Source organism: Nerophis lumbriciformis, linkage group LG30, assembly GCF_033978685.3.
Source record: "Nerophis lumbriciformis linkage group LG30, RoL_Nlum_v2.1, whole genome shotgun sequence".
NCBI classification, from domain to species: domain Eukaryota; kingdom Metazoa; phylum Chordata; class Actinopteri; order Syngnathiformes; family Syngnathidae; genus Nerophis; species Nerophis lumbriciformis.
Genome location: NC_084577.2, coordinates 27,595,087 through 27,612,826, shown reverse-complemented (window position 1 = coordinate 27,612,826; position 17,740 = coordinate 27,595,087). Strand labels below are relative to the sequence as shown.

The following is a 17,740-nucleotide window of genomic DNA, read 5'->3' as shown; positions in this document are numbered from 1 at the left end:
ATTGTTGAAAGCATGGGTAAGATCCTGTGTCACCAGGGACATACTTCCTGATAACATTTGCCAATAATGGTGCCTATCTTTAAATAAATGTTTTTCTCATTAAAATGTTTTGAATGTTTGTTCAATGTCAACATGATAAATGACCACAATATAATATGAACTAAACTGATCTGTAGAATACAATATGGTTCTTTATAGAACCCTCAGAAGACAAGACGGTTATCGGTGAAAACCTTTGAAAAGGGATGTTTTTAGAACCCCCTGTGTCAGGTCTAGATGAAACCCTTGAAACATGAAAGAGTTCTTTGTGGAACTCCCTGTGTGAGTTCTAGATGAAACCCTTGAAACATGAAAGGGTTCTTAGTGGAACTCCCTGCATAGGTTCTAGATGAAACCCTTGACAAACGAAAGGGTTCTTAGTGGAACTCCCTGCGTGGGTTCTAGATGAAAGTCTTGAAATACAAAAGGGTTCTTAGTGGAACTCCCTGTGTGGGTTCTAGATGAAACCCTTGAAACATGAAAGAGTTCTTTGTGGAACTCCCTGCGTGGGTTCTAGATGAAACCCTTGAAATACGAAAGGGTTCTTAGTGGAACTCCCTGCGTAGGTTCTAGATGAAACCCTTGACAAACGAAAGGGTTCTTAGTGGAACTCCCTGTGTGGGTTCTAGATGAAACCCTTGAAATACGAAAGGGTTCTTAGTGGAACTCCCTGCGTGGGTTCTAGATGAAAGTCTTGAAATACAAAAGGGTTCTTAGTGGAACTCCCTGTGTGGGTTCTAGATGAAACCGTTGAAATACGAAAGGGTTCTTTGTGGAACTCCCTGTGTGAGTTATAGATGAAACCCTTGAAACATGAAAGGGTTCTTAGTGGAACTCCCTGCATAGGTTCTAGATGAAACCCTTGACAAACGAAAGGGTTCTTAGTGGAACTCCCTGTGTGGGTTCTAGATGAAACCCTTGAAATACGAAAGGGTTCTTAGTGGAACTCCCTGCGTGGGTTCTAGATGAAAGTCTTGAAATACAAAAGGGTTCTTAGTGGAACTCCCTGTGTGAGTTCTAGATGAAACCCTTGAAACATGAAAGGGTTCTTAGTGGAACTCCCTGCATAGGTTCTAGATGAAACCCTTGACAAACGAAAGGGTTCTTAGTGGAACTCCCTGTGTGGGTTCTAGATGAAACCCTTGAAATACGAAAGGGTTCTTAGTGGAACTCCCTGCATAGGTTCTAGATGAAACCCTTGACAAACGAAAGGGTTCTTAGTGGAACTCCCTGCGTGGGTTCTAGATGAAACCCTTGAAATACGAAAGGGTTCTTAGTGGAACTCCCTGCGTGGGTTCTAGATGAAAGTCTTGAAATACAAAAGGGTTCTTAGTGGAACTCCCTGTGTGGGTTCTAGATGAAACCCTTGAAATACGAAAGGGTTCTTTGTGGAACTCCCTGCGTGGGTTCTAGATGAAACCCTTGAAATACGAAAGGGTTCTTAGTGGAACTCCCTGCATAGGTTCTAGATGAAACCCTTGACAAACGAAAGGGTTCTTAGTGGAACTCCCTGTGTGGGTTCTAGATGAAACCCTTGAAATACGAAAGGGTTCTTAGTGGAACTCCCTGCGTGGGTTCTAGATGAAAGTCTTGAAATACAAAAGGGTTGTTAGTGGAACTCCTTGTGTGGGTTCTAGATGAAACCCTTGAAACATGAAAGAGTTCTTTGTGGAACTCCCTGTGTGGGTTCTAGATGAAACCCTTGAAACATGAAAGGGTTCTTAGTGGAACTCCCTGCATAGGTTCTAGATGAAACCCTTGACAAACGAAAGGGTTCTTAATGGAACTCCCTGTGTGGGTTCTAGATGAAACCCTTGAAATACGAAAGGGTTCTTAGTGGAACTCCCTGCGTGGGTTCTAGATGAAAGTCTTGAAATACAAAAGGGTTCTTAGTGGAACTCCATGTGTGGGTTCTAGATGAAACCCTTGAAATACGAAAGGGTTCTTAGTGGAACTCCCTGCGTGGGTTCTAGATGAAAGTCTTGAAATACAAAAGGGTTCTTAGTGGAACTCCCTGTGTGGGTTCTAGATGAAACCCTTGAAATACGAAAGGGTTCTTAGTGGAACTCCCTGTATAGGTTCTAGATGAAACCCTTGACAAACGAAAGGGTTCTTAGTGGAACTCCCTGCGTGGGTTCTAAATGAAACCCTTGAAATACGAAAGGGTTCTTAGTGGAACTCCCTGCATAGGTTCTAGATGAAACCCTTGACAAACGAAAGGGTTCTTAGTGGAACTCCCTGCGTGGGTTCTAGATGAAACCCTTGAAATACGAAAGGGTTCTTAGTGGAACTCCCTGCGTGGGTTCTAGATGAAAGTCTTGAAATACAAAAGGGTTCTTAGTGGAACTCCCTGTGTGGGTTCTAGATGAAACCCTTGAAATACGAAAGGGTTCTTAGTGGAACTCCCTGCGTGGGTTCTAGATGAAACCCTTGAAATACGAAAGGGTTCTTAGTGGAACTCCTTGCGTGGGTTCTAGATGAAAGTCTTGAAATACAAAAGGGTTCTTAGTGGAACTCCCTGTGTGGGTTCTAGATGAAACCCTTGAAATACGAAAGGGTTCTTAGTGGAACTCCCTGCGTGGGTTCTAGATGAAACCCTTGAAATACGAAAGGGTTCTGAGTGGAACTCCCTGCGTGGGTTCTTTGTAGAACCTGTCATGGGGGGGTTCTGGGTGGAACCTTACACACACAGTTCTAGGTAGAACCCTCCAAAAGGGTTCCAGGTGGAACCTTTATAAAAAGGTTCTACCTGGAGCCAAAAAGGGTTCTCCTATGAGGACGAGCCGAAGAACCTTATATGGTTCTACTTAGCACTTTTATTTCTAAGAGTGTAAGAACCCCTAATTTACAGATAATTAATGACATCCAGCCAGGAAGAAGCAGCTGTTGTAGCGTGCATACACACACTACATTGATATGACATTGTCACATTTAAAGTGTAATCTTTTTCATGCCTTTCACGACTTAAAGACTTTTTCCCCCGACTAAGAACATAAATAGAAGAAACTTCAAGCGTTTAGAAGGAACACTTAAGTGTGAGAATGTGGCCCTTAGCGCCTCAGTTCTTACTTCATCCTCTTTCTTCCCTTCAACACAGACTCTGTCTCAGCAGAGAATCATCATTGTGCGCACCTGTTCTCCTCACTTGTCCTCGCTCTTTTTCACGTCCTCAAGCAGGCGGGCCCCCTCGCCGTCTGCAAATGAAGAAGCGCGATAACGAGGCCTCTTGTCTTGGCAGAAAGCGGAGATCGCGGTGGCCCCGCTCACCATCACTCTGGTCAGGGAGGAGGTGATCGACTTCTCCAAGCCCTTCATGTCTCTGGGAATCTCCATCATGATTAAGAAGCCTCAGAAGTCCAAACCGGGCGTCTTCTCCTTCTTGGACCCGCTGGCCTACGAGATCTGGATGTGCATCGTGTTCGCTTACATCGGCGTCAGCGTGGTTCTCTTTCTGGTGAGCGCGGCCGTTTGAGGACTGTTTGCGTCAAAAGGAGCGCCAGCAAATAACAATCGAAGGCACTTTTTTAATTCAACCAATCCCACAGATTATGAGCGGCCTCGCAGCAATTTGTCTCTGAGCGGCCCAACAACAGTTTAATCTCAACTTGTTGGTTTATTGTGGAGACCACGAGTGTCCAACCCCTTTTTATTGAGGGCCACATCGCAATTATGGCTGCCCTCAGAGAGCCATGTTCAATGATGCAGCGGGCCACTTTAAATGATGTGGCAAACCACATTAAATGAAGTGACAGACCACATTAAATGAAGTGGCAGACCACGATAAATGAAGTGGCGGACCACGTTAAATGATTTGGCGGACCACGTTAAATGAAGTGGCAGACTACAATAATTGATGTGGCATATCACATTAAATGAAGTGGCAGATCACATTAATTGAAGTGGCAGACCACAGTAAATGAAGTGGCAGACCACATGAATTGAAGTGGCAGACCACATGAATTGAAGTCGCAGACCACGTTAATTGAAGTGGCAGACCATGTTAACTAAATTGGCAGACTACAATAATTGATGTGGCAGATCACATTCATTGATGTGGCAGACCACATGAAATGTAGTGGCAGACAACATTAATTGAAGTGGCAGACCACATTAGATGAAGTGGTAGACCACATGAATTGAAGTCGCAGACCACATGAATTGAAGTGGCAGACCACATTAACTATATTGGCAGACTACATTAATTGACATGGCAGACCACATTCATTGAAGTAGCAGACCACAATAAATGAAGTGGCAGACCACATTCATTGACGTGGCAGACCACATTAAATGAAGTGGCAGACCACATTAAATGAAGTGGCAGACCACATTAATTGAGGTGGCAGACCACATTCATTGAAGTGGCAGACCACATTAATTGATGTGGCAGACCACATTAAATGAAGTGGCAGACCACAATAATTGATGTGGCAGACCACATTAAATGAAGTGGCAGACCACATTAAATGAAGTAGCAGACCACATTAATTGAAGTGGCAGACCACGTTAATTGAAGTGGCAGACCACATTAATTGAAGTGGCAGATCACATTAATTGAAGTGGCAGATCACATTAATTTGATGGTCAGCCACTTCAATTAAAGTGGTCTGCGACTTCAATTCACATTAATTGAAGTGGCAGATCACATTAAATGAAGTGGCAGACCGCATTAATTGATGTGGCAGACCACATTATTTGAAGTGGAAGACCACATTAAATGATGTTGCAGACCACATTAAATGAAGTAGCAGACCACATTAATTGAAGTGGCAGACCACATGAATTGAAGTGGCAGACCACATTAATTGAAGTGGCAGACCACGTGAATTGAAGTTGCAGACCACATTAATTGAAATGGCTGACCACATTAACTAAATTGGCAGACTACAATAATTGATGTGGCAGACCACTTTAAATGAAGTGGCAGACCACATTAATTGAAGTGGCAGACCACAATAATTGAAGTGGCTGACCACATTAACTGAATTGGCAGACTACAATAATTGACGTGGCAGACCACATTAATTGAAGTGGCAGACCACATTAAATGAAGTGGCAGACCACGTAAAATAAAGTGTCAGACCACATTAATTGAAGTGGCAGACCACATTAATTGATGTGGCAGACCACATTAAATGAAGTGGCAGACCACATGAATTGATGTGGCAGACCACATTAAATGAGGTGGCAGACCACGTTAAATGAAGTGGCAGACCACATTAATTGAAGTAGCAGACCACATGAATTGAAGTCGCAGACCACATTAATTGAAGTAGCAGACCACATTAACTAAAGTGGCAGACTACAATAATTGATGTGGCAGACCACATTAAATGAAGTGGCATACCACATTTAATGATGTAGCAGACCACATTAAATGATGTGGCAGACTACAATAATTGATGTGGCATATCACATTAAATGAAGTGGCAGATCACATTAATTGATGTGGCAGACCACATTAAATGAAATGGCAGACCACATTAATTGAAGTAGCAGACCACATTAAATGAAGTGGCAGACCACATTAATTGAAGTGGCAGACCACTTTAATTGAAGTGGCAGACCACATTAAATGAAGTGGCAGACCACATTAATTGAAGTGGCAGACCACATTAATTGAAGTGGCAGACCACTTTAATTGAAGTGGCAGACCACTTTAATTGAAGTGGCAGACCACATTAAATGAAGTGGCAGACCACTTTAATTGAAGTGGCAGACCACAGTAATTGAAGTGGCAGACCACTTTAATTGAAGTGGCAGACCACATTAAATGAACTGGCAAACTACATTAATTGAAGTGACAGACCACATTAAATGAAGTGGTAGACCACGTAAAATAAAGTGTCAGACCACATTAATTGAAGTGGCAGACCACATTAACTAAATTGGCAGACTACAATAATTGATGTGGCAGACCACTTTAAATGAAGTGGCAGACCACTTTAAATGAAGTAGCAGATCACATTAATTGAAGTGGCAGACCACGTTTATTAAAGTTGCAGACCACATTAATTGATGTGGCAGACCACATTAATTGAGGTGGCAGACCACATTAAATGAAGTGGCAGACCACGTAAAATAAAGTGTCAGACCACATGAATAGAAGTGGCAGACCACATTAACTAAATTGGCAGACTACAATAATTGATGTGGCAGACCACTTTAAATGAAGTGGCAGACCACATTAAATGATGTGGCAGATCACATTAATTGAAGTGGCAGACCACGTTAATTAAAGTTGCAGACCACATTAAATGAAGTGGCAGACCACATTAAATGAAGTGGCAGACCACATTAAATGAAGTGGCAGACCACGTAAAATAAAGTCGCGGACCACACAGAATGAAGTGGTGGGCCACATTAAACAATAAACAATATAGTGCAGTGTTCCTGTCCGTCCCGCTGACTTGGTGTTCCCGTGCCGCCGCAGGTGAGTCGCTTCAGTCCATACGAGTGGCACGCTGAGGAGCCTGAGGAGGGAACCACGGAGCTGGGTCCTGCAGACCAACCTCCCAACGAGTTTGGCATCTTCAACTCGCTCTGGTTCTCGCTGGGAGCCTTCATGCAACAAGGCTGTGACATCTCACCACGGTGAGTGTGTGTGTGTGTGTGTGTGTGTGTGTGTGTGTGTGTGTGTGTGTGTGTGTGTGTGTGTGTGTGTGTGTGTGTGTGTGTGTGTGTGTGTGTGTGTGTGTGTGTGTGTGTGTGTGTGTGTGTGTGTGTGAGGGAAACCCCCCGGTTGCTCCGCAGCGTGCTCGGCTATAAATACACGTCTCTTCTATTTTTGACAGAAGTGTCATGTGGTTGCACACAAGACTTGCAGCCTTGCAGGGAATCAAACAGTCTCTCTTCTACTGCCACCAGGAGTTCTTTATCTTACGCTTCAACTCAATACTTTCATTGTTGATAGAAAAAACATATACTTTTAAATTCACTACTTTATTAAAGTGTTTCCAAGCACCATATCTCCCCAACTATAGAGCATATAAGCCGCACCCACTAAATTAAAAAAATATATTTATTTTTTTTCCTCATATTAGCTGCATATATATATGTTACTAAATGAGTTATTTACACTGAAATATTTTGTAAATATTTATTTACATACCTTCATTGTTAATTGTTTCCAAAAGGTGTCTTCAGCAAGGCAGTAAAACGGCAGACCAAACAAAACAGAAGTCGTCTTCATCGTCTCCGAACAGCTTAACAGACTTGATAAGTCCACTTTGACGTTTAGTTGAATTTACAAAAGTGAAACAATACAAAAAGAATGCCATTGTAAATTAATACTAACAAAGATACTCGTAAACACGTTAGCATGTTTGCTAAAGCTCACATGTTTTGCCATATATTAGACGCACCAGACTATAAGCCGCAGATATATATGTTACTAAATGAGTTGTTTACACTGAAATATTTTGTAAATGTTTATTTACATACCTTAATTGTTAATTGTTTCCAAAAGGTGTCTTCAACAAGGCAGTAAAACAGCGGAGCAAACAAAACAGAAGTCATCTTCATCGTCTCCGAACAGCTTAACAGACTTGATAAGTCCACTTTGACGTTTAGTTGAATTTACAAACGTGAAACAATACAAAAAGAATGCCATTGGAAATTAATACTAACAAAGATACTCGTAAACACGTTAGCATGTTTGCTAAAGCTCACATGTTTTGCCATATATTAGACGCACCGGACTATAAGCCGCAGATATATATGTTACTAAATGAGTTATTTACACTGAAATATTTTGTAAATGTTTATTTACATACCTTAATTGTTAATTGTTTCCAAAAGGTGTCTTCAACAAGGCAGTAAAACAGCTGACCAAACAAAACAGAAGTCGTCTTCATCGTCTCCGAACAGCTTAACAGACTTGATAAGTCCACTTTGACGTTTAGTTGAATTTACAAAAGTGAAACAATACAAAAAGAATGCCATTGTAAGTTAATACTAACAAAGATACTCGTAAACATGTTAGCATGTTTGCTAAAGCTCACATGTTTTGCCATATATTAGACGCACCGGACTATAAGCCGCAGATATATATGTTACTAAATGAGTTATTTACACTGAAATATTTTGTAAATGTTTATTTACATACCTTAATTGTTAATTGTTTCCAAAAGGTGTCTTCAACAAGGCAGTAAAACAGCGGACCAAACAAAACAGAAGCCGTCTTCATCGTCTCCGAACAGCTTAACAGACTTGATAAGTCCACTTTGACGTTTAGTTGAATTTACAAAAGTGAAACAATACAAAAAGAATGCCATTGTAAATTAATACTAACAAAGATACTCGTAAACATGTTAGCATGTTTGCTAAAGCTCACATGTATTGCCATTTATTAGCCGCACCAGACTATAAACCGCAGATATATATGTTACTAAATGAGTTGTTTACACTGAAATATTTTATAAATGTTTAATTACATAACTTAATTGTTTCCAAACCACTAAATTTTAGAAAAAATAAAAAAAGTTCATTATATTAGCCGCACCGGACTATAAGCCGCAGATGTATATTTATATGTTGTGAAATGAGTTATATTCTGTAAGTGTGTATTTTCATATCTTAATTGTTTCCAAATGGTGTCTGTAACAAGGCTGTTTAGCTGATTGGAGAGCGAGCTTGCGCAGCTAGTGGCCGATGACTTCTGTTTTGTTTGATCCGCCGTTTTACTGCCGTGTTACACACACCGTTTGGAAACAATTGATATTTGCACCCCTGCTGGTGACATCTATCAAAATGAGGGTGGTCCCAAAAAAGGAAGGATTTTTCATATTGACTGTGTGTTGCTTTTAAAAGTGGTCCCCCTCTGGCCAACATATGAAATAACAAGTGTGTGTAAGAAATATGCCCCCTTTGGCCAAATTCTTTTTTCTTTTTTTTTTATATAAATAAATATGTATATAGAGACATACTGAAATAACTTGAAGTAAATAAGGAAGGTTAAAAACCAATTACAAACAAAAAATTAAAAATAATAAAAAAATGAACAAAAAGTTTTTCTTGTGAAATTCCAACAAATTTTTCACAACAAGGTTTTTTTTTATATTTGCATAGTTTGTATATATTATTAATGTTGTAAATACACATATTTATATATTTTTCTCAGGTCTCAAGAAGGTAACAAATACAAGAATGTGTGTGTGTGTGTGTGTGTGTGTGTGTGTGTGTGTGTGTGTGTGTGTGTGTGTGTGTGTGTGTGTGTGTGTGTGTGTGTGTGTGTGTGTGTGTGTGTGTGTGTGTGTGTGTGTGTGTGTTGTAGTGATGCAGACTGTTTACAATGCAAAGCACTTTTCTCATGTTAGCACTTGTATGATGTACAATCACACACACACACACACACACACACACACACACACACACGCACACACACAGTAAATGTAAATAATAGAAGTACAAAGGACACACGCGGGTGCACCAGGGTGGGAGATTTCACAGTTTGCGAGGCGTCCATGAAGGTTTCAGAAGGCAAAGAAGAGTCCGGCTGTATTTTGAGAATATTTATAGAAAAATGTCGTTCTATTATTGAGGACCTCAGAATGCAGTTTATTGAAATATTCATGGCCGTCATCCTGCAGACCGTCACGCAGCAACAGGGAGAGTTGGACGACACAACAAATGAAAGATGAACTGATCTCGAACATTCCTGCTGTCACTTTTGCTGAGCGAGCTGCCTTGTCATTTTTTTACAGTAATTATTATATAGTAGTCTTTTTTTACAGTAATTATTATACAGTAGTCATTTTTTACAGTAATTATTATGCAGTAGTCATTTTTTACAGTAATTATTATACAAAAGTCATTTTTTACAGTAATTATTATGCAGTAGTAATTTTTTACAGTAATTATTATACAGTAGTCATTTTTTACAGTAATTATTATGAAGTAGTAATTTTCACAGTAATTATTATGCAGTAGTCATTTTTTACAGTAATTATTATACAGTAGTCATTTTTTACAGTAATTATTATACAGTAGTCATTTTTTTACAGTAATTATTATGCAGTAGTCATTTTGTACAGTAATTATTATGCAGTAGTCATTTTTTACAGTAATTATTATACAGTAGTCATTTTTTACAGTAATTATTATACAGTAGTCATTTTTTTACAGTAATTATTATGCAGTAGTAATTTTTTACAGTAATTATTATGCAGTAGTCATTTTTTACAGTAATTATTATACAGTAGTAATTTTTACAGTAATTATTATACAGTAGTCATTTTTTACAGTAATTATTATACAAAAGTCATTTTTTACAGTAATTATTATGCAGAAAGTCATTTTTTACAGTAATTATTATGCAGTAGTCTTTTTTTACAGTAATTATTATACAGTAGTCATTTTTTACAGTATATATTATGCAGTAGTCATTTTTTACAGTAATTATTATGCAGTAGTAATTTTTTACAGTAATTATTATGCAGTAGTATTTTTTTACAGTAACTATTATACAGTAGTCATTTTTTACAGTAATTATTATACAAAAGTAATTTTTTTACAGTAATTATTATGCAGTAGTCATTTTTTACAGTAATTATTATACAGTAGTCTTTTTTTACAGTAATTATTATACAGTAGTAATTTTTTACAGTAATTATTATACAGTAGTCTTTTTTACAGTAATTATTATACAGTAGTCTTTTTTTACAGTAATTATTATACAGTAGTCATTTTTTACAGTAATTATTATACAGTAGTCATTTTTTACAGTAATTATTATGCAGTAGTCATTTTTTACAGTAATTATTATACAAAAGTACTTTTTTACAGTAATTATTATGCAGTAGTATTTTTTACAGTAATTATTATGCAGTAGTAATTTTTTACAGTAATTATTATACAGTAGTCATTTTTTACAGTAATTATTATGCAGTAGTCATTTTTTACAGTAATTATTTTACAGTAGTCTTATTTTACAGTAATTATTATACAGTAGTCATTTTTTACAGTAATTATTATGCAGTAGTCATTTTTTACAGTAATTATTATACAAAAGTCATTTTTTACAGTAATTATTATGCAGTAGTCATTTTTTACAGTAATTATTATACAAAAGTAATTTTTTACAGTAATTATTATGCAGTAGTCATTTTTTACAGTAATTATTATACAGTAGTAATTTTTTACAGTAATTATTATGCAGTAGTCATTTTTTACAGTAATTATTATACAAAAGTAATTTTTTACAGTAATTATTATGCAGTAGTCATTTTTTACAGTAATTATTATACAAAAGTAATTTTTTACAGTAATTATTATGCAGTAGTCATTTTTTACAGTAATTATTATTCAGTAGTCATTTTTTTACAGTAATTATTATACAGTAGTCATTTTTTTACAGTAATTATTATACAGTAGTCATTTTTTACAGTAATTATTATACAAAAGTCATTTTTTACAGTAATTATTATGCAGTAGTCATTTTTTACAGTAATTATTATACAGTAGTCATTTTTTTACAGTAATTATTATACAGTAGTCATTTTTTACAGTAATTGTTATACAAAAGTCATTTTTTTACAGTAATTATTATGCAGTAGTCTTTTTTTACAGTAATTATTATACAGTAGTCATTTTTTTACAGTAATTATTATACAGTAGTCATTTTTTACAGTAATTATTATACAGTAGTCTTTTTTACAGTAATTATTATACAGTAGTCATTTTTTACAGTAGTTATTATACAGTAGTCTTTTTTTACAGTAATTATTATACAGTAGTCATTTTTTTACAGTAGTTATTATGCAGTAGTATTTTTTTACAGTAATTATTATGCAGTAGTAATTTTTTACACTAATTATTATACAGTAGTAATTTTTTTACAGTAATTATTATGCAGTAGTCATTTTTTACAGTAATTATTATACAGTAGTAATTTTTTACAGTAATTATTATGCAGTAGTCATTTTTTACAGTAATTATTATACAATAGTCATTTTTTACAGTAGTTATTATACAGTAGTCTTTTTTTTACAGTAATTATTATACATTAGTCATTTTTTTACAGTAATTATTATGCAGTAGTAATTTTTTACAGTAATTATTATACAGTAGTCATTTTTTTACAGTAATTATTATGCAGTAGTCATTTTTTACATTAATTTTTATACAGTAGTAATTTTTTACAGTAATTATTATGCAGTAATCATTTTTTACAGTAATTATTATGCAGTAGTCATTTTTTACAGTAATTATTATACAAAAGTCATTTTTTACAGTAATTATTATGCAGTAGTCATTTTTTACAGTAATTATTATACAGTAGTCATTTTTTACAGTAATTATTATACAAAAGTCATTTTTTACAGTAATTATTATGCAGTAGTCATTTTTTACAGTAATTATTATGCAGTAGTCATTTTTTACAGTAATTATTATACAGTAGTCATTTTTTTACAGTAATTATTATACAGTAGTCATTTTTTACAGTAGTTATTATACAGTAGTCTTTTTTTACAGTAATTATTATACAGTAGTCATTTTTTTACAGTAATTATTATACAGTAGTCATTTTTTTACAGTAATTATTATGCAGTAGTCATTTTTTACAGTAATTATTATGCAGTAGTCATTTTTTACAGTAATTATTATACAGTAGTCATTTTTTTACAGTAATTATTATACAGCAGTCATTTTTTTACAGTAATTATTATACAGTAGTCATTTTGTGTTAAGTCTTAACATGTCTGATCTCACTGCAGACTTTTCTTTCTACGACATTGCATCAGCAACCTGAAACATTTGCCATCCATTCTAACTGTGACATACTGTAATATGTGTGCTCATATCACATCCTTTACAGTAATAACTCACTGTAAGTCATGTACAGTAATAACTCACTTTAAGTCATATACTGCATGTTTCCTCACCTCATTAACTCTGTATTGAGAAAATAAAAGCAACATCAAATAGTTTTCTCCTTCGTTGTATATACTTTTAGTGTGGGTTATATATTGTCCACACCGGTCTCCATCTAAACACAGCAGTGGCGCTCTTAAACGCACGGCGGGAAGCGAGTGAAAATGACGTTAAACCAAGCGCTTGGCTCCGTTTGCTCCGAGGGGAAATTTTGCCTGCCGTTATTATCCAGCCGAACAACGCTAGTGCGCATGCGCCTGACACGCATTAATAAATGGCGAATTCTCATTATACCGTTTACTGTTACATCCCTCGTCTATTAACAAGTAAAAAGTCAAGAACGGTCACGGCATGTTCTTGCCGCCGATACCGGTCAATTTTTTTTAGGGCTTACAGCTCAGTGGCCTAGTGGTTAGAGTGTAGGTCGTGAGTTCAAACCCCGGCCGAGTCATACCAAAGACTATAGAAACGGGGGCCCATTACCTCCATGCTAGGCATTTAGCATCAAGGGTTGGAATTGGGGGTTGAATCACCAAAAATGATTCCCGGTAAGGTCTATTCAGGTGTACTGGAGAGGAGGCTACGCCGGATAGCCGAACCTCGGATTCAGGAGGAACAGTGTGGTTTTCGTCCTGGTCGTGGAACTGTGGACCAGCTCTATACTCTGGGCAGGGTCCTTGAGGGTGCATGGGAGTTTGCCCAACCAGTCTACATGTGCTTTGTGGACTTGGAGAAGGCATTCGACCGTGTCCTTCGGGAAGTCCTGTGGGGAGTGCTCAGAGAGTATGGGGTATCGGATTGTCTGATTGTGGCAGTCCGCTCCCTGTATGATCAGTGCCAGAGCTTGGTCCGCATTGCCGGCAGTAAGTCGGACCCGTTTCCAGTGAGGGTTGGACTCCGCCAAGGCTGCCCTTTGTCACCAATTCCGTTCATAACTTTTATGGACAGAATTTCTAGGCGCAGTCAAGGCGTTGAGGGGATCCGGTTTGGTGGCTGCAGGATTAGGTCTCTGTCCTGATGGCTTCATCTGGCCAGGATCTTCAGCTCTCACTGGATCGGTTCGCAGCTGAGTGTGAAGCGACTGGGATGGGAATCAGCACCTCCAAGTCCGAGTCCATGGTTCTCGCCCGGGAAAGGGTTGAGTGCCATCTCCGGGTTGGGGAGGAGATCTTGCCCCAATTGGAGGGGTTCAAGTACCTCAGAGTTTTGTTCACGAGTGAGGGAAGAGTGGATCGTGAGATCGACAGGCGGATCGGTGCGGCGTCTTCAGTAATGCGGACGCTGTATCGATCCGTTGTGGTGAAGAAGGAGCTGAGCCGGAAGGCAAAGCTCTCAATTTACCGGTCGATCTACGTTCCCATCCTCACCTATGGTCATGAGCTTTGGGTTATGACCGAAAGGACAAGATCACGGGTACAAGCGGTCCAACCAGTCTACATGTGCTTTGTGGACTTGGAGAAGGCATTCGACCGTGTCCTTCGGGAAGTCCTGTGGGGAGTGCTCAGAGAGTATGGGGTATCGGACTGTCTGATTGTGGCGGTCCGCTCCCTGTACGATCAGTGTCAGAGCTTGGTCCGCATTGCCAGCAGTAAGTCGGACACGTTTCCAGTGAGGGTTGGACTCCGCCAAGGCTGCCCTTTGTCACCCATTCCGTTCATAACTTTTATGGACAGAATTTCTAGGCGCAGTCAAGGCGTTGAGGGGATCCGGTTTGGTGGCTGCAGGATTAGGTCTCTGCTTTTTGCAGATGATGTGGTCCTGATGGCTTCATCTGGCCAGGATCTTCAGCTCTCACTGGATCGGTTCGTAGCCGAGATGGGAATCAGCACCTCCAAGTCCGAGTCCATGGTTCTCGCCCGGGAAAGGGTGGAGTGCCATCTCCGGGTTGGGGAGGAGATCGTGCCCCAAGTGGAGGAGTTCAAGTACCTCGGAGTCTTGTTCACGAGTGAGGGAAGAGTGGATCGTGAGATCGACAGGCGGATCGGTGCGGCGTCTTCAGTAATGCGGACGCTGTATCGATCCGTTGTGGTGAAGAAGGAGCTGAGCCGGAAGGCAAAGCTCTCAATTTACCGGTCGATCTACGTTCCCATCCTCACCTATGGTCATGAGCTTTGGGTTATGACCGAAAGGACAAGATCACGGGTACAAGCGGCCCAACCAGTCTACATATGCTTTGTGGACTTGGAGAAGGCATTCAACCGTGTCCCTCGGGAAGTCCTGTTGGGAGTGCTCAGAGAGTATGGGGTATCGGACTGTCTGATTGTGGCGGTCCACTCCCTGTACGATCAGTGTCAGAGCTTGGTCCGCATTGCCGGCAGTAAGTCGGACGCGTTTCCAGTGAGGGTTGGACTCCGCCAAGGCTGCCCTTTGTCACCGATTCCGTTCATAACTTTTATGGACAGAATTTCTAGGCGCAGTCAAGTCGTTGAGAGAATCCGGTTTGGTGGCTGCAGGATTAGGTCTCTGCTTTTTGCAGATGATGTGGTCCTGATGGCTTCATCTGGCCAGGATCTTCAGCTCTCACTGGATCGGTTCGTAGCCGAGATGGGAATCAGCACCTCCATGTCCGAGTCCATGGTTCTCGCCCGGGAAAGGGTGGAGTGCCGTCTCCGGGTTGGGGAGGAGATCTTTCCCCAAGTGGAGGAGTTCAAGTACCTCAGAGTTTTGTTCACGAGTGAGGGAAGAGTGGATCGTGAGATTGACAGGCGTATCGGTGCGGCGTCTTCAGTAATGCGGACGCTGTATCGATCCGTTGTGGTGAAGAAGGAGCTGAGCCGGAAGGCAAAGCTCTCAATTTACCGGTCGATCTACGTTCCCATCCTCACCTATGGTCATGAGCTTTGGGTTATGACCGAAAGGACAAGATCACGGGTACAAGCGGCCCAAATGAGTTTCCTCCGCCGGGTGGCGGGGCTCTCCCTTAGAGATAGGGTGAGAAGCTCTGTCATCTGGGAGGAACTCAAAGTAAAGCCGCTACTCCTCCACATGGAGAGGAGCCAGATGAGGTGGTTCGGGCATCTGGTCAGGATGCCACCCGAACGCCTCCCTAGGGAGGTGTTTAGGGCACGTCCAACCGGTAGGAGGCCACGGGGAAGACCCAGGACACGTTGGGAAGACTATGTCTCCCGGCTGGCCTGGGAACGCCTCGGGATCCCCCGGGAAGAGCTGGACGAAGTGGCTGGGGAGAGGAAAGTCTGGGCTTCCCTGCTTAGGCTGCTGCCCCCGCGACCCGACCTCAGATAAGCGGAAGAAGATGGATGGATGGATGGGATGGGTTGGAATTGGGGGTTAAATCACCAAAAATGATTCCCGGTAAGGTCTATTCAGGTGTACTGGAGAGGAGGCTACGCCGGATAGCCGAACCTCGGATTCAGGAGGAACAGTGTGGTTTTCGTCCTGGTCGTGGAACTGTGGACCAGCTCTATACTCTGGGCAGGGTCCTTGAGGGTGCATGGGAGTTTGCCCAACCAGTCTACATGTGCTTTGTGGACTTGGAGAAGGCATTCTACCGTGTCCCTCGGGAAGTCCTGTGGGGAGTGCTCAGAGAGTATGGGGTATCGGACTGTCTGATTGTGGCGGTCCGCTCCCTGTACGATCAGTGTCAGAGCTTGGTCCGCATTGCCGGCAGTAAGTCGGACCCGTTTCCAGTGAGGGTTGGACTCCGCCAAGGCTGCCCTTTGTCACCGATTCCGTTCATAACTTTTATGGACAGAATTTCTAGGCGCAGTCAAGGCGTTGAGGGGATCTGGTTTGGTGGCTGCAGGATTAGGTCTCTGCTTTTTGCAGATGATGTGGTCCTGATGGCTTCATCTGGCCAGGATCTTCAGCTTTCACTGGATCGGTTCGTAGCCGAGATGGGAATCAGCACCTCCATGTCCGAGTCCATGGTTCTCGCCCGGGAAAGGGTGGAGTGCCGTCTCCGGGTTGGGGAGGAGATCTTTCCCCAAGTGGAGGAGTTCAAGTACCTCAGAGTTTTGTTCACGAGTGAGGGAAGAGTGGATGGTGAGATCGACAGGCGGATCGGTGCGGCGTCTTCAGTAATGCGGACGCTGTATCGATCCGTTGTGGTGAAGAAGGAGCTGAGCCGGAAGGCAAAGCTCTCAATTTACCGGTCGATCTACGTTCCCATCCTCACCTATGGTCATGAGCTTTGGGTTATGACCGAAAGGACAAGATCACGGGTACAAGCGGCCCAACCAGTCTACATGTGCTTTGTGGACTTGGAGAAGGCATTGGACCGTGTCCCTCGGGAAGTCCTGTGGGGAGTGCTCAGAGAGTATGGGGTATCGGACTGTCTGATTGTGGCAGTCCGCTCCCTGTACGATCAGTGTCAGAGCTTGGTCCGCATTGCCGGCAGTAAGTCGGACCCGTTTCCAGTGAGGGTTGGACTCCGCCAAGGCTGCCCTTTGTCACCGATTCCGTTCATAACTTTTATGGACAGAATTTCTAGGCGCAGTCAAGGCGTTGAGGGGATCTGGTTTGGTGGCTGCAGGATTAGGTCTCTGCTTTTTGCAGATGATGTGGTCCTGATGGCTTCATCTGGCCAGGATCTTCAGCTCTTACTGGATCGGTTCGTAGCCGAGATGGGAATCAGCACCTCCAAGTCCGAGTCCATGGTTCTCGCCCGGGAAAGGGTGGAGTGCCATCTCCGGGTTGGGGAGGAGATCTTTCCCCAAGTGGAGGAGTTCAAGTACCTCAGAGTTTTGTTCACGAGTGAGGGAAGAGTGGATCGTGAGATTGACAGGCGGATCGGTGCGGCGTCTTCAGTAATGCGGACTCTGTATCGATCCGTTGTGGTGAACAAGGAGCTGAGCCGGAAGGCAAAGCT

General features: G+C 40.9%; 1 protein-coding gene across 4 annotated transcripts in view; it reads left to right on the top strand.

Moving 5' to 3' along the window:
* gria4a (glutamate receptor, ionotropic, AMPA 4a) overlaps positions 1–17,740 on the top strand; it is a 417,233-nt gene that overhangs the window by 284,131 nt on the left and 115,362 nt on the right. For all 4 annotated transcript variants that reach the window (XM_061925858.1, XM_061925861.1, XM_061925860.1 and 1 more), the window contains exons 12-13: positions 3,278–3,493; positions 6,473–6,633. In XM_061925858.1, coding sequence (XP_061781842.1) covers positions 3,278–3,493; positions 6,473–6,633 — 377 coding nt within the window. The remainder of the gene's footprint in view (positions 1–3,277; positions 3,494–6,472; positions 6,634–17,740) is intronic.